The 17,788-nt window shown below is 34.4% G+C and overlaps 3 protein-coding genes and 3 long non-coding RNA genes across 7 annotated transcripts; 5 read left to right on the top strand and 1 right to left on the bottom strand.

The window, feature by feature from the left end:
* Positions 1-2,386: 2,386 nt before the first annotated feature.
* On the top strand, positions 2,387-4,366 carry LOC126925420 (uncharacterized). Its single transcript, XR_007713922.1, has 3 exons — positions 2,387-3,404; positions 3,490-3,999; positions 4,098-4,366. It is a non-coding gene; the product is annotated as an uncharacterized LOC126925420 (long non-coding RNA).
* Positions 4,367-4,417: 51 nt separating this feature from the next.
* LOC126925421 (uncharacterized) lies at positions 4,418-5,762 on the top strand. Its single transcript, XR_007713923.1, has 2 exons — positions 4,418-4,525; positions 5,042-5,762. It is a non-coding gene; the product is annotated as an uncharacterized LOC126925421 (long non-coding RNA).
* Positions 5,763-8,679: 2,917 nt separating this feature from the next.
* On the top strand, positions 8,680-9,828 carry LOC126925413 (uncharacterized). Its single transcript, XM_050740932.1, has 2 exons — positions 8,680-8,848; positions 9,311-9,828. The coding sequence occupies exons 1-2, from the start codon at positions 8,680-8,682 to the stop codon at positions 9,826-9,828; spliced, it is 687 nt and encodes a 228-aa protein (XP_050596889.1).
* On the top strand, positions 9,698-13,120 carry LOC126925409 (40S ribosomal protein S2-like). Its single transcript, XM_050740928.1, has 5 exons — positions 9,698-9,844; positions 10,350-10,515; positions 11,496-11,598; positions 12,165-12,513; positions 12,602-13,120. Exons 2-5 carry the CDS (start codon positions 10,455-10,457, stop codon positions 13,094-13,096), a joined length of 1,008 nt encoding a protein of 335 aa, XP_050596885.1. The 5' UTR covers positions 9,698-9,844; positions 10,350-10,454; the 3' UTR covers positions 13,097-13,120.
* On the bottom strand, positions 13,037-14,399 carry LOC126925424 (uncharacterized). The gene is made up of 2 exons (XR_007713928.1): positions 13,693-14,399; positions 13,037-13,233 (listed from the first exon to the last, which is right to left on the bottom strand). It is a non-coding gene; the product is annotated as an uncharacterized LOC126925424 (long non-coding RNA).
* A 290-nt stretch (positions 14,400-14,689) lies between these two features.
* On the top strand, positions 14,690-17,767 carry LOC126925406 (vacuolar protein sorting-associated protein 37A). Of its 2 annotated transcripts, XM_050740925.1 has the most exons (5): positions 14,695-15,160; positions 15,510-15,699; positions 15,767-15,881; positions 15,963-16,487; positions 16,555-17,767. In XM_050740925.1, exons 1-5 carry the CDS (start codon positions 15,072-15,074, stop codon positions 16,899-16,901), a joined length of 1,266 nt encoding a protein of 421 aa, XP_050596882.1. In that variant the 5' UTR covers positions 14,695-15,071; the 3' UTR covers positions 16,902-17,767. The 2 variants fall into 2 exon arrangements, with proteins under 2 accessions (XP_050596881.1, XP_050596882.1); XM_050740924.1 differs by having other exon boundaries at positions 14,690-15,160; positions 15,767-16,487.
* Positions 17,768-17,788: the final 21 nt, after the last annotated feature.

Raw genomic sequence — 17,788 nt, 5'->3', positions numbered from 1 at the left:
GGTAAAGAAAGACAATGGTGGGAGTATGATAGAGATAGAGGAGTTATCAACTGTAGTTATGTGCTCTTGGTAATGCCTAATAAATCGAATCCCCATTGAAAATTAACGAATTTTTCTCTTTCCGTGGTCAATTTTCACACATTTAGAATTTTATCATGTAGTAAGGTTTACCATTACCACTTAATTTTTTTAATTATTTAGTACCAGAACATTTCGATAGATAGCGTTAAAGAGGCTAAAATAGGCCATATCGTATTAATTATTACATGTAATTAATTAATTACGTTGAAAACCGGAAGTATTATAAAGAAGGATTCTGAGAGTTACAGCTTTAATTTAATTCCGACATTATTTCAGAATCTGACTTATAGACTAAGAAGTTTCATCTTTTAATTTCGTCATAAAGATATTAGTTCCATGTTTCACCGCTAGGCGATTATAGCAGCTAAGGGTCCACGTCTTGACCAACTGTGCGTTCGCAAAAATTTCATTTAAGTGGATTCATTTTTGAACTTTTGTGATTGCATCTTTTGAATTTGACCCCAACTCCCTTCCTACATTCTTAATGAAAAATATAGAAATGAAAATTCTATATCATTGATTTATTGAAATAATTAAAATGAAGATATTTTGCACCATTTAATAATACTATTAAACTCGTGATTTATGAAAATCAATCAATTTCAATTAAAATCAATTTTTGGAAATCACGAATCACGTATTACAGAAGTTTTATTATAATTTATTATTTTATTATTATTATTAGGTATAAATATATAGTTGTTAGGTATAAATTGCTTTTTTCTATATTGATTATAGATAACTGTGTTCGACTCACAATTAGCAACAATTGGAAATGATCATATAATACAATAAAAATTGAGATTATCTATTGCAAAATTATTGTACAAAATGTATTTTATAAGGGTTTCAATAAATCGAAATAGTTTAACAGCATTTTACAATCATGTCACGTATCCTTTACATTATCCAATCTCCCAAAAAGTAAAACGTATGAAATTGGCATATGGTTAAAAAAGATAGTTGAGAAAGACTACGATATAGCTTTGAAAAATTCAGAGACGATGACAAATTCCAAGAATCGTCGTGTTCGTGCCACTTCCTATACTCTTATATTCTCCTGATACAAAATCACAAAACAGATCAAAGATTTTGTTACAATTTTGATTCCGAAGAATTCTTGGAAAATGACATCATTTTCAAGAAACCCAATTTAATGGTGAACAGGGCTATTTTTCGCGTTTCGAGTTTTAGAACTTTGTTTAAAAAGTCTGCTACTCTACTTTTCGTTAAAGGATTAGCATTGGTCATTCTAGGATAGCTGAACAGACCATGAAATGATTAAACAGCTGATTAACTTTAATTAAACGTTTATTGAAACCTTTCAGTAATGTACAATGTAGAAATTATATAAATTATATAATTCTATTACGAATATTAATATATCTTAATTAAATAACTCTGCACGTCTTATGACATTCTTATAGATTAGTACTTTATTCAATCCTATCTAAAAATAACTTTTATAATGAAATTCTTGTAAATTACGTTTACAAATCCGTTTACAATCCGTCTTAAAACTATGTATGTGTATATATAGATATTTATACGTGTGGAATGGAGGAAAATGAAGCCTGCGTGGATGGTTGCCTAGTAATAGGCGCGTAGCACTGCAGTGCGTCGTCTAAAACGTATGTCGTATGCTGGATCATCTATGCAAAAATCCTCGAAGCTCAAATTTGTAACAAACGAATGGCTTTCAACATCCTGCAGTTGTTCTTACTGCTGCATCGTCCAAGAGTTGCGGGCAGTGATCGTCTCCGTAACACAAATTCGCGAGGACTAAATCAATAATTTTGTATTGTCTTTTTTATTTGTTTAATGGCAAAAAGAAATTTAAATATTAATGAGAATTTGTATTCAAAAGTTTATATTCAATAACAAGGTATATACAACTGACATAATTGTTACAAATCTTAAATGCTGCGAAACATACTGATATAATACAATGATAATTTTAAGAATTGCAAAACTTTCTCGTCTAGTATCACTCCTATTTTATATCCTTGCCGCATACTATCGCTGTCTTCGTCTAGCAGAAGATATATATCTATCCTTGTTGCACAGTATGACACCCTTTGTCTGACACATGTATATATCTATGATCTCGTAGCACATTATCTTATACTAATATATTCCCTGTCCCACGGACAAAGCACGTGCTGACATCTATTGACAAACCATGTTCTATTGAAAGCGAAAGGAACAGCGACTTGGAGCATGCGAAGATAGATGGCATTACATGATTTATCCGTACGCAAAGAACGCAAGATTGTGCGACAAGGACAGTCTATATGAACGATTCTAGACAGAGGGCGGTGGTATGCAACAATGACAGATGCGCAGTTCGAGTTCAAAGTGAAATTACAACAATTTACATATAATACATGTCTTTGCTTATTTATTTTCTTATAAATAGCAAGTGCATCATTTTATAAAATTGCCACAGCGTCGTAAAAAAACTGTGTTATACAAGTAAAATATGGAGTAGGTTGAAAGCTGGTAAAAATGATAAAGGAAACTCGAAATCTCTTAACGAAAGGAAAAGATGTGTTAGTCAAAATATATTAAAGACCGTGTACAATAATCTGTCCAATGTGTAATTACTTGAGAGTGGAAAAGTATTACTTCATTCGCGAGAGTAGGCAAAGACTAGCTTCGTAGTCGAAAACATTCTTCCTGAGATCGCAATCCGAAAGAACTCCTTAAAGCATGTTGTAAATTAATGATGAACTACAACCAACTAAATATAATCTTCTCCACACTAAACAACAAAAAATCCTCCGACTTCGATGGCATCACATCTTAAAACTAACAAGAAACCACTTCGCGCAAGCTGCGAAGATAAAAGAAAATAGTTTAATCTTCGGTTGCTTGTTTCCAAACGACTCATATTACAAAAATATACTGATAACAGGTTAGATCTCCCCCAAAGCTTCTCTATACCTAGACGACCAAGACCAAAATAATATCCCAATAATATACCATATAAAAAGAAAAATAGGGATCAAATCAATACTCTACTTAAAGGAAAACTTAGATGAACGGATTGCAGACACTAGATGGACAACTAAATTAGGAAGAAAAATCAGCAGTGCCTCAGCAGCGACATCTACACCCCATAACAACAATTACTTCGGACGAGAACCAGTGACAATCATCACGGACCATACCATCTCACTATTAAGTGGAGTTCAATACGTTTACCTTGGCAAAAATCCTGGAATTCTTTGCCCGTAAAACATCTTCCTTGATCCGCTATTATCCGGCAGGGACTGCCGAATAAAAATATAGCGGACTTAAGGGTACTAAAGGCTTTAACGGTACTAAAAGAATCTATTTTACGGGTGTAATGTAGATATACAAATTTAGTGAAAGCGTCAACCAAACAATAACGCACTCTTTCAGATCGATCCCACTGCTCAGGCTGTCCGTCATGTCCACGTGAACGGTATGCCACGTTATGCTGGTCTTACGTATAGGATGTAGTTCGGCTTGTATTTTACCTGAACTCGCTTTAGAAACTTGACAAGCATGACAGTTCTTTACGAATTTACTTCCATTCCTTCGAACCAGTAGTACTCGTACAGTTTCTCAGGCGTTTTATTCCAACCTAAGTGCATAATTGACTGGTGCACATGGTTAATAACGGACCATCTAAAACCTCTTGGAACAATAGGCAAACAGAGAATCTTGCCTTTTCTTTGTATTCTACGGCAAAGAGTACTGGACTGTAATTCGTACGTATTTGCGATGTTTTCCGAGAGCTCATCGTTTTGCAACTTTTTGACGATTTCCGAAATTTGAGGATCACGACGTTGTTCCGCTAATAGCAAATCTTCTGAGATTTCGGCCAGATTCGGCCAGAGCTATTCGTTTGCCTTCCCGATACATAATGTCGAAGGTAAAAGATTGTAGGTAAGGTCACTACCTGTAAACCCTGTCATTTAAATATACTTTACTACTGGATGTCTTCAAAGAATTGCAATCAGTAACGACAAGGAATTCTCGTCCAGGCAAACAGTGACGAAAATGCTTAACAGCGTTTACAACTGCCAACGTCTCTAATTCATACGAATGGTACCTGGATTCCGCAGGACTAGTTCTTTTACTATAGTACTACTACTACTCTGTTTTTACCTTCTACTTTCTGCATTAAAATAGCACCATATCCCCCTGAACTAGCGTCAGTATGTGTAGCGTCTGTATAGCGTCAGTTCTGTCAAGTAATTGGGGTCGAATATCATTAACACCGGCGCATCAGCCAGGACGGAGATTACCTTTTGTCTTATTTTTTCATGCCTATCTGTCCAAGTTATATTTCTGTTACCTGAAGTGAGCGCATAGAGGGGTCTCATTACCTGTGAAAATTTAGGAACGAATCTTCTGAAATAGGAAGCTAAACCTATGAACTGTCTAAGCTGTGTGACGGTCGTTGGTGCAGGTAAAGAACTCAAGGCTTGTATTTTACCCGGTTTTTTTTTTTTTTTAATTTATTAGAATATTTATAATCAATTCTCGTTGAGAATTTTCAGTAACTTAGTTTGGCGTGATACAATGACATGGATTATAATAGTTTTATATTGTTGGTTCTAGTAGAAACTAAGGATTTAATCTAGAGGGTATTTTCTTTTTAGTCTGCCGATCTGGTCCGTCGTGTCCAGTAGTTGGGTGACTAGTGGGTTGTGGTGGTTGTTGACTCTTATGTTATATCTGCTTCTGAACTTGTGTATTTCATCTTTGACTGTAGGTATCTTGAGGTCAAGGTGGATTGTTTCGTTGGTAACATACCAGGGTGCATTTAATAGGGATCTTAGCGTTTTCGATTGGAAGCGTTGGAGTATTTCAATGTTGGAATTACTTGCTGTTCCCCATAGTTGGATTCCGTATTTTACCCGGGTTGGAACCGAACTTCTCCGTTATGAATTACATATCCCAAATTGAGTATCGACGTCTTTAGAAAAGAGCATTTAGAAAAATTAAAAGAAAATCCGGCATTTACGAGGGTATTTAATACGATGTCCAATCTTCCTAAAGCTTGATCTATCGAGTCGGCAATACTTAGGACGTCATCCAAATAAACAACAACGTATGAATAAGCGAGGTCACCTAAGGCATTGAGAATGGCCCTCTGAAAAACGGACGGTGCATTTTTCAGTCCAAACGGCATCGTTATGTACCCAAATTGTCCGTCGGGGGTAACGAACGCTGTATACTCCGTCGAATTAGGATGAATGGGAATTTGATGAAACCCGCTGACTGTGTCTAGGCTAATAAAGTATCTCGCCTTTTGCAATTTAATCTGCAATAATGGGTAAATCTGCGACCGTATTTTGATTTAGCTCTCGGGAATCTACACATAATCTATCTGAGCCGTTTGTCTTCTTCACCCGTAACGAATGAATCTTTGAATTTGTCGAGAAGAGAAATTGATCGACTTTTATCATTACCATGTACATCAGTGTCAACTTCATTAACATCGATCTCGTTTTCAGCGGTTTTACTACAGACATTAATTATTTTTGTTTTACACATAGCGAGGCTATTTTGTGTAATGTTACGTCAAAACCCTGGCTTAAAATTTCACGACTAATCGCGATGTCATATCTTAAGTCACTATCAGCAAGGACATGGAAAATTATCTTCAATGTAAAAATCATTAATACACACAATGGACAAAATGGGAGGTGTACGTTTAATACAGGTATTTCCTACTCCTCGCATTACTACTATGTCAGTCGTTCTTTTGCCAGAAGATCTCGAGGCTACGGATTCTTTAATTAGTGAACACTAGCTCCAGAATCGGAGTAAAATGGAAACGACTCACCCAGATGACTTGATCTACCCGTTGACGCTTCCACTACGTAGAAGTCGACTAGCCGCTCGTTGTTGAAATTATAATTTCCTTTCAGGGCGCTGCTTTGTAAAGGATTTCCCTCCATAATCAGATTGACAGCTGCGCACCATGCACCGGGGTCGGAGCACGCGATTTTAAGGATCAAAACGTGGTAACGAAAAATTGCTAGCTTCCACGCTCGATTTTTGCACTAGCGACTGAATTAACTCGCGCACGATGCTCGTAAGCTCTAGCACTGTTATAACCGGCACTGATCCCACTTCTGACGTCGGGTTGGCGTTAAGATTAGGGTTAGGATTATGGGCGTGAAACGAATCCTCATTTGGATTAGACGTCGTTATGCAATAGAGGAGATATTTACTAATGAAAATATGATTGTTACAGAATTTGACAAGTAATCGCGATAATTAGATACTCGAGAAGCTAATGACGATGATCCTAGGTTCAACTGGATAGCGAACTTTACTCCTCGTCAACGTCTAAGTTGTACTGAACCTTAGAACGTAGGGTAATCACTACCTGTAGGAACGATACTTCAACCGTTGGTGAGATCGTACGAGAGAGTGTCTCTCCGTTACGCCGTCAAGGAAAACTATGATGGGTGTGTCTAAGGGTACGAGGTGACCAAATTTGTGGAGAAAAGTCTTCGTTCGAAGGGTTAATTGGTCAATTTCTATGGTGATGGTTAGAGAAGGATGCTAGTCGCCCTTGAGGGACAGTTGCTAGCGGGAACCGTCGTTTGTGAGAAGAAGACTGTTTGTCTGTTTTCGCTAACTAAAACTTCAGATTTATAGGCTTTATCAGTAGACTAGTTGAACATATACTGTGGATATGCATTGATGTCCGGTAATCTTCCTACCTGAAGAATAGGGTCTGCGTATGACCAGCCACAGGTCAGAAACCGTTGGAATGTTTACTGTCGAGTGCCGCTACAACTATTTCTTTTCAAGGAGGACTATAGAATTTCTCCATAACTTTGTTAGACAAAACGTTCATCCCTTGAACGCGGCTACGTTCGGCGACTGGTTGTCGCCTCGAGCCCAAGCTCACTGTCATAAATCTCGAACAATTACAGTCGTATTGAATGACAGCAATAGCTTAATTACGGCTATGGTAGAATCTAAATTACAGTATTAGTATTAGTACATTATTATTAGTACAGTATTACAGTATTTTTCCCAAAGTTCCAAAGGGAAGGCTCCGGTGTCCTTCCATCTTCGACATGTAAAATAAAAATAAAAAATTCAAGGAAGTAGATGTGAAGCAGAAAGAGGAAATCTGTCGGAAACAAAAAGAGAAAATTGCATCTTTTTTAGTATTTATTTGTTTAATTTAGGCTGGTATTACACGGTATTACGTAGAAACGACGGACGTTACGACTGACGTTGCAATGTTGTATCGTCGCAGCCATTATATTATTTTGTATAAGATCAGTTACACGAATCACATCCGTCAATTTAGACACTAGAAACACTGGGATACAGCTTTGAATCGACGACGGTTGTAGAAATATAATAATTGTCCGGTAAATAACCGTGCTAGAGACTTTAAAAAAGAGCTTTTTTAGGAAACGGCTATTTATCGAATAGCCAATGACGTGCGCGCTTTCCTCGCTGTTTGTTTATCATTTAATCGGTTTCTGTTTACATTCACAAGGTGATTCGTTAATTTTCATCTCCTCAATCATAATATAACAAGCAAGATATAATAATGGAACACTGTATGCATTTCGCTCGTCAACTTAAATAACTAGACTTGGACTTAGGCCGGGACTACACGAGCGTTATGTGTTCAATGCAAATGTATATGTGCATTTCTATGCGCAACCACGCAATGCTGCTTCAACGCTCGCGTAGCCTCTGCTTGAGGACGACAGAAAAGAGTGCGTATGACTGTGTGAGAAATGTGTGCAAGTGAGAAATGTTCCAAACGACTACATAGTAGGCGGCACCTAACGGACGGCTAACGTGTGTCGTTAGACACACGTGCATCTAGGAATGTGCGCCACTGTCAACGTACGAGGCATGAGTTGCCAATAGTGCTTGGAATATAATACGAAATGACGTGTATACAGTATAACAGATCTGAAGTCTGGAAACTTCTGGAGTGAAGGTAAAGCTCTTAGCGATCAGGAAATGTTTCTCAAGTCAGACGCATCAATCGATTTCTTAGCTTTGTCATGCAGCGCCATCTTATGTCTGCAACGTGGAAGACAACCGTGTCTGCAACTGAATTTTACGTTACTATGTAAATCCATATTTATTTGAACATTTTCTCTATCACATGAAATACTGAATGTTTGCTTTAAATAAATTGTGAAAAGTTATGAAAAGTAATTTAGTTTATATTCTTTATCTTCAGTGGTAAGGATGGCGTTGAATGTGAAAGTTTAACAAATCGATCCCAGCGCTATGGCTAGCGGCCAGTTTGTAAAGCACACTTCTCGATATTAAGAGTTTCGTCCCCACCACGGGAGTTTCCAAACCTGCGCAAAGGTAAGTAAATATGTGTGTATCACCATCACACAGTTACACGCCAGACGTCACACCACACGAATTGCGTCCGTCAATCCCTACGTACGTAAGACAACGTTGGCAATGTCGCGACGTAGTCAGCAATTGCTATGATACAGACGCAACGTGCGTCGAGCAATTAACACGGACGTTGCCACATTCTTTGTGTTTCTATGAGACTGGGCACACGAACGGCGAGTTAACGTATATTAACCGCTATAATAAATTATGGACGTCGAGGTACTGATATCCGAAGTTGAGAAACATCCCGCTGTATGGGATGTTTCCAATAATGAATACAAAAACAAATTAAAAAGAAACGAAGCGTGGTTGCGTGTGGCGAGTATTGTAATCCCCAACTTTATGCAAAAGATAGAAACTGATAAGAAGATGATTTGTAAGTAAAAAAGTAACGAGTAACATATTTAATATATTTTCATTATTTATTTTATAAGTACACCATAAACACGACGCAATTATATTTTTCCATCTTACCATGGTACTTGGCCAACTTTGTTTGCAATATGCTATGTCCTTGTCCTTGAAAATATATCTCAAGATCAATGTAACCGACGAGTTCACTCCTACTCTCAATAATTTCTTTCATTTCACTTTTCTATCATTTGGTATTGGCATGCATTCTGCATGCAATATTTTCAACATTTTTGTGCAGTGTAGGTTGTACGTATAATATCACACAACGTAGATCAAACTATTCGATATTGGTAATGCAAATCGAAGATGCAGTTTTTACTACTCAAATACCTAAAAACTATGTACAAAGAAATATTAATTTATTGACATTTAATTGGTTGGATTATTGTTAATCTTTTTTATTAATTGTTAATGATTTTTATAGTGCAGGAGGTAATTTCTAAATGGAGAAGCGTACGCGATAATTATATTCGTTCTTTAAGGAAAAGAGACAGAAATAATAAGTTAGGCACTGTTCCAAAAAGAAAGATACAATATATTTATGAAGAACAATTAGAATTTTTGAAAAAATGTCGGCTGCAAGAAGATGCTAATAGTAACACGGAAGTAGTAAGGAATGATTTAATAAGTACAGATTCAAGGACCAACATTACTAATGGATTTGGATCGATTTTTAATAATGAAGAAACGAATAATGAGTCGAGATACCCACGAGAAAGAGCAAAAAGAACTAACGCGGAAGGAGAGGTGGTTAATTTTTCGGAATATAAGAAAAATACAAACGACGACGATGACGACGTGGCATTTTATAAATCAACATTACCACTAATTAAGACCTTTAATTTAGAACAAAAAGTGCAATACAGAATGCAAATTATGCAATTAATTCAGGATGTTAGAAATTCATCTGTTCAACGCACACTATCAAATAGTAATACGTAGCACATCAAATTGTCCGGTTAGATATTTTTATGATACTTCATTAAGAAAATTTCCCTTTCGACCACAAATTTTCATGGTAGATATAACAGAAAATTCCTTCAAAAATATATCATCATAACATTACTTATTATAAATATTATTTTCTTATTATTAATGCTATATTAATGTACATTATTGTTATTATTTTGTATTCTATAAATTATTATCTTTTTATTTATCTTAAATGTAATGCTCTATTACATTATTTTAATTAGCTTACATGTAGACAATATTTTTTCGGTTCGCCTTGTTCGGTCTTCTAGTCACCATATCATTCTAACCACAACTAACCTTCCCTAAGGCGGTATTGAACATCTCATTTTCGTATCCTTACGCATTATGCTTTGTTTTTTCTTCTTAAGTAATTTGTTGAATGATGACCGCGACATGCGAAAATAATTGAAAAACTTCCTTACCATCACTTGTAAGTTTACTATAGAACGTGTGAAATATACCTGTCAATAGTCTTGAATTGTTTACAGGATGCAGCCAGTACTTTCTTGTCTTGACTTATATTTTTTTTTGAATTTTTAACGTAAACGAGCGTAAACGAAAATCGAGAATTCTACAGCGTTAATTTTGGTCACATGGATATCTTTCTCAGCGTATCGATCGGAGAAAATTACGGAGAACCAAACCAACGCTCGAGTGAGTACAGTTCCAACGTCCGTCAAAATTGACGTCCGTTATAATGCTCGTGTTTCCCCAGCTTTATTTTACAAAATATCGAAGTAATTGTTAATAGAATTAGCTTTTCTAATTGCTTTATACCAAATTATCCTTTAAATCCTGTTAACCATAAGTTAACTATGTATATATGTATATACAGCGTGAGACAGCGTGGTTGGTACAACTAGATAAACCTATGTGAGAAGATAACTTGAAAATATAGAATAAAACTTTTTTATGTGAAAAAAAAAAATTGAGTTTGAAAATTTGCCAAACATAGTTAAACTTGGCTAAGTACCAACTAGGTACGAGTAAACAATCAACAAGAGGTCATTAGATATGCAAAAATAAGTCGAACACGTAAAATAAAAAATTTTTTTTCAAAGCAGTCTTCAAGAAAATAAAATTTCCAAACTCGATTTTCTTGAAAAATATGATTCATCGATTTCTGTAACAAGATATCATGTAATTGTTCAAATCAATGCAACGTAAATGTATTACGGCTTAAAAAAATAAAAACAATTACACATGAGATATTAAAATAAAATAAAAGATATCAAGATTATATATTTGAAATTTAAATAAAATATGAAGATAGGTAAATCCTTCATGTGTCTTCAAGTATACGTTCGCCAAAATGTTGTTATTTCAAATGAAATCTCTCCTGTATTCTGTTGTAGTTTCAAACAAAAGAAATTTCTTTTGCTATACATTAATCTAAATTTCAGATACATACAATAAATATTCAAATAGTTTCTTTGCATCAAAGTAAATACCTCATGCAATTGTATACATGTATGGTCGTCACTGATTATATACTATTTCGAACAATAAGAAAATAATGTTTTAAGAAATTAAAAAGAGTTAAAGAGAAGTTAATTAAAAATTGAGTTACATAAAAATATTAATAGTTCGTATTTTATTTAAATGTATATTTAAATACCGGATGTGACATGTAGTCGAAAGATATCGATATAATCGATATATATTCGAGTTGGTGAATTCGAGAAGTAATGGTCTTCCTTCCGTAACTCTACATACTAAGAAGAAGATGGAAAAATCGTAAGTGTACTACAAATATCTTTCTCAACTTCATTATTAATCAATATTAATTCTCCCTAAAACGCATTTATGTTATACTTTTAGAAATATAAAAAATTCTATGACTAATGAATGTCTTAAAAATTAAATTTATATTAAAAATTTTAAGTATGTCTATTAGTCATCAGAAACATGTGTTTCGAGGTTAGCGTGGCAGTGACCTATAATAAATAACTAGCCCTATTCCAGGAAGGTTAAATTAATTACATATCAGATAATTATGCAATTTAGTTTGCTAAATAAAAATATTGTTTAAAAATGTAACTTAAATCTAACCTAACCTTTTTAGTAAATTTTAGACACTGAATGGATTAAACCGAAAAGATATCAAATTTTTAAAATTTTTCTTTATCTCTTAAAAAAGACTGATCAAATAGTAAAAATTGGAAAAAGTCGATAAACTGCGTAATTATCGATAATTACGCATCAGACTAGTGAAAGAAGATTTTATTACATATATCGTTTAATTATTCAGTTTTCTTTCTAATAGTCTATAAATTCCATTTTTCTTGGTTAATTTCAAACAGAATGGCGGACACAGCTCCAGCCGCGCGTGGAGGTTTTCGTGGAGGATTTGGTTCTCGCGGAGGGGGTGATCGTGGAGGTCCAAGAGGTAGAGGTCGCGGGGGCAGAGGCCGAGGTCGTGGTCGTGGACGTGGTAAAGAAGATAGCAAGGAATGGATTCCAGTGACAAAACTGGGACGCCTTGTTAGAGATGGAAGAATTGAGTCTTTGGAACATATCTACCTCTTTTCCTTACCTATCAAGGAATATGAGATCATTGACAAGTTCCTTGGAGTCGAATTGAAAGACGAAGTACTGAAAATTATGCCAGTACAGAAACAAACCAGAGCTGGTCAGCGTACTCGTTTCAAGGTAATTTTATACAAACATAATTTTTAAATGATAATGTAGTGTGATTATTAATGCATTGAAGATCTCATTAGTAATTCTCATTTTATAGGCTTTCGTAGCAATTGGGGACTACAAGGGCCACATTGGCCTAGGAGTAAAATGTTCCAAGGAAGTGGCCACTGCCATCCGTGGAGCTATCATTCTTGCCAAGCTGTCAGTTGTGCCAGTACGTCGTGGTTATTGGGGAAATAAAATCGGTGATCCTCACACTGTACCCTGTAAAGTTACTGGTAAGTGTGGGTCAGTTCAGGTGCGTTTAATTCCAGCACCAAGAGGCACAGGTATTGTATCAGCGCCTGTGCCCAAGAAATTGTTACAAATGGCTGGTATCGAGGATTGCTATACCTCAGCTAGAGGATCCACCTGTACTCTTGGCAACTTTGCGAAAGCTACCTATGCAGCTATTGCCAAAACCTACGCATACTTAACACCGGATCTGTGGCACGATCAGGCACTAAGGAAAGCTCCTTATCAAGAATTCGCGGACTACTTGTCAAAGAATCATAGAGTTGTAGGTGGACAGAGACCTGCTGAAGTCGCCTAAAGAAATAAATCTCCATGCAAAGTATCTAATTGTAATCATTTTGCCTTTCCTTTCCTATTTTTATTACATCTCATATTTCCTAAATAAACTGTGGTTGTTTATGCATTTATGGAAGTTACAGATGTAAAAGTTAGCATCTGAAAAATACATAGATAAAAATATATAAAATGTCCAAAGTAAAACATATAATATTTTTTAGGTGAGATGGATCTATATAACTCGTTTTTTTAACCATTTTCATAAAAACATGAATTTGTATAAACATTCCCAGTCATAAGTGTTAAATTAGTTATAAAATACTACAATTCACTTGATTTTCACTTTTGTAAAAAATATTTATAATACATCTCAAGAAGTCTTAAACTGTCCGTAAGCATTATGATAAGTATGATCGCAAATCCTATAATCCTGTAATGTAACAAATAATTGTATGTCTATAGTTCTTTTCTTTTTCGCTTAGATCCTTAAATATTGGTGGGTTTTCTTTTTTACTATTGACAGTTACACGGTTTTTTTATCACATTTTATTTACAATTACACGATTTTTTTTAGAACGTTTTACCACATTTACTCAGTTTTTCACACATTTTACTTACTTTTACACGGTTGCAAAAGCGCACACTAATAGTTACAGTTCGTAGATAATGTTAAGAAAATTATGTATATCCTGTATGAATATTTCAAAATCTTCTTTTCTTAAACAGAGTCGTTTATGTTAATATTTGTATAGCGTTTAAAGCAAAATAACTTTTTTAAGATTGGGTTAAATATCTTGAGTTTTTGGAGAAGTTAGGATATTTACTATATATTTAGTTTTACTATATACTATATATTACTAGTTTATTACATATATAGATGACGTGTACAAAAAATTAAAAAAATTGCAGTTGGTTGAAATCGCGAAGAAAATGGTGTAAGTTGCTTCTTACGATTTTTTTATCTGAGCCTATAATGAAAATGTAAACAATATGATTTGTAGATTTATATCAGTTATTTACATTCTGAAAATTTCATCGAGATCGATTAATACTGAAACAATTGGCTGACATCGAACGATTTAAGAACCTTTAAATTTATTATAGCTATATAGGCCATAGGCTGAAAGCTGTAAAAAAAACTGCAATCTTCACCAGTTTTGACCAATTTTTATGACATTTTCAACATGTACAATATAATTGACGAAACGTATTGTCTAAATTTTCATTACAGGCTTAATAAAAAAAAGTTGTAAAAACCGATCTTTACTATCGTCTTCGCAATTCCGACCAATTGCAATTTTCCCAGAATTTTCTTTATATATTATTTAGTAAACTATTTTAACTTTTCAAAAAAGCTTAAATAGTTGATCCAATTTCAAAGAAGTTATTCTGTTTTAAAAGTTTTTCAGATATTAATGGAAGTAACTGTATTAATGTGTTTATTAAATAAAATATTTTTAGTGAATGCAATTCTATATTTTAAATAGATTTTTGTGTAGTTTGTGTTACTTTAACACAAATTTTATACTTTATTACAAATCAATCCTTATACAACTATTTTGTACGATTTTTTTATGGATACTATGCATCTATCATGTAAAAAAATACCCAGCTGTATATTGTATATCTCTTTCTGCTGTCTGTTTATCGAAATACGCAAAAAATTCTACATTAGGACTATAACAAAGGCGATTAACTTTAGCCTAGGTAATAAAATAAATGGTCACCGTGACGTTATTCGAATGACTGTCAATCATATCGATCGCTTGAATCGGCGTGTGTAAATGTAATCGACTTCAAAACACAATAGATATGTATAACTGACGTTTCTTAAACGAAAGTATAGTGTAAAAAAGATATTGCTAACCGTAGATAGATCTCGATTTCTCCCGTGAAGTTTGACTAGGGCCGAAACAGCTGTTCTGCTGTTGGATGGTTAATTTGACAGGGAAGTCGAAGGATAAAACGAATGTTTTATCTAGATTTAACCCTTTTAAATGATATCGCGAATATTCCGTGGCGAAAATGAGAATGCCGCAGTTAAGAGAAAACGGCAAATCGACACCTTGAAAATTTTTAACGACAAGTAAGAAGATTTTTCGATTGTAACCTCTTTTGTTTAACCTTATTCGCATTAATCTGTCTATATCATCTAACAATTCCATGTAACATTATTTTTTATTCACGTAAAATCTGCATTTTATGGTTCATATACGACGAATAAAATAAAAAGCTTATTACTATTAAGCTCATTACGCGTCCGTCATACAAGGAGATACACGCCTAGTTTCTCGAGCTTGATTGTCCAATTTCTTATTTAATTTAAAAAAAATAAATATTTCATACATGTTCCTATATTGTCCATCGAATTATTTTTTATATTGTGTAACTGTTTGTCATGGTTGCTTAACTGTTATACATAATTTGTGTTACAGTGTAGTAGAGTTAAGAGAAGATGTGGAATATCAGGTACAATTCAATGCCGGGGAAAGGAGAATGGCTATTATGGTCTCTTTGTCACCGGAGTTTCCGTTGGAAAAACCAGTACTCAGGGTTTCTCCACCCATAAAACACCCTTGGTGTAACGAACACAACGAAATCACCAGTGCACCAGGATTACTTAATGTAAGAATTCTTATATTTCTAGCATATTTGACTAGAATCGTAAAGATCATTTGGTTTTACATATCAGTTTACAGTGCACAGTGATCTTGGTCGTGTCGTTCAAGCTATCATTAGAGAATTTAGTAAAAATCCTCCACAGTTGTTAGAAGAAATCTCTCCTGGATCTGTCAAATCCCACAGAGGTACATACATTTTTATATTACATATGATGAGAGCAAAAAATCAAAATTTCTGTTACTATTATTTTATTATACGAATCACAGATTCACAAGGAAGAAATTCTCCGTCTTATTCCCTGCAACAGTATCCAGAAATTACACTGGCGTCATACAATTCTTATTATAACACTCAATATCCACAGTATTCATCTACCAATGCAAATACTTGTATCTATAATTACAATCATACAAATTCGGGTACGGTGTACGTGACGGAGAACCATACAAAATTCGGTTCTCCGTCACAGCATTCAGCATATGTTGCGACTTCGCGAAGTGGTTCGCTTCACAATACAGATGCAACTAGGTACAATTCCAATCAACATGGAACGTATTTGAATTCGCATTACGTAAACGCGAATTACCATCAGCAATCGTTGCCGAATCAAGCGCAAATTAAGCTGCGGCAGAGCATAGCGTTTCCAGAATTGAATAACTTGAGTAACGAGGAATTGAGATGGTTAAGCGAGGATGATGATAGATTAGATGAATTCCTGGATAAACATTCCGACTTAAAAGACATTAACATGGCTATCGACGATGCAATAGATTGGGTCCAAAAAACTGCCGGTAAGATTATTTGCGACAAAACCATGTTCTTCTTTTGGATCTCTATCTTTTTCTATCTATTCCTTAGAAGCCAATGTAGCCAAAGAACCCGAGCTTAGAGAATTGCAGTCTGATGTAGCAAATAAAGTACAGACTGTCACTGCACTAAAGGCTAGATATGATCAGCTTATACAACGATACAACAAGTTGTCCGAAGCATTTACTCCAGATCACATAAAAGAGTGTTTAAGGAAAGCTGCAGATGAGAGTCACGAAGAAAGTGAACAAATCGCCGAAGACTTCCTTAATAGGAAAATTGATGTCGAACGTTTCCTCAGCACTTATATCGAGTGTAGGAAGCTGGGTCAAGCGAGAAGAACTAAAGAGGAAAAATTAGCACACCAGCTGAACGAATTGAAACGAGCGGGTTATTAAAATTATGTATAATCTTATCTTTTTCTATGAATCGAACAAACTGTACATAATGCCTAGTTCAATTAAATAATACTGTGAATTTGAATAGTATTCGTGTTTATCAAATATATATGCGGTAAAAATACTCGCTGGCAGAGAACATTTTTATAACGTATTAATACGTTACTACGTTACAGAGTTATGTCATTGCTTGCTATACGTGAGCTGCATTGAAATTAATTAGATTATGTGGTATTCTGTACGGAAAATAATCGAAACTGCAACACACGAGTGAATTGATTGAAATTACTTGCGAAAAGAAATTATCGAGTATATATACGAAAACCAAAGGCGCTGGTTTCAACCGATAAAAGTTATCAAACACTTCAATTAATTTAAAATGTACTTATTTTTCCATACAGAAAGTGTCTTTTAAATGAATTTAATTATTCTGTTATTGCGCTGTGACATATTAAATTGCATCAATACCACTCTGATACAAAAAAAGGAACTTTTTTTTACTGTGTAAATAAATGTGCGGGAATATAATTAAATCGATTTTTCAAAGTTTGCTATTCAGTAATGTTAATCTAATTACTTATCCTACGAATGTTCCTAATATTGTAATATACTGATAATTGTATAGGTACGAGATGTCTGAAATGAGAAAATGCTTTTTTTTTAAACAGTGTGGCGTGTGTAATTTTATTAGAATATTCATGACACTATTATCTAAAAACACAGCTTAAGGTAACAAAGAAAAGAAAAGTTTTCGTGTTGAAATTAAAATGTAAAGATAATTGTGTAGAAATCGTAAGTTGTAAATAACTTAAAAAAAACGAGTTTTTAATAATAACAATAAAACAAAAGGGATGTAAAAAATTGAATCTGATTTACTAATGATCATT

This window comes from Bombus affinis, chromosome 16 (assembly GCF_024516045.1).
Source record: "Bombus affinis isolate iyBomAffi1 chromosome 16, iyBomAffi1.2, whole genome shotgun sequence".
Taxonomy (NCBI): domain Eukaryota; kingdom Metazoa; phylum Arthropoda; class Insecta; order Hymenoptera; family Apidae; genus Bombus; species Bombus affinis.
This window is presented reverse-complemented; position numbering and strand designations above follow the sequence as displayed.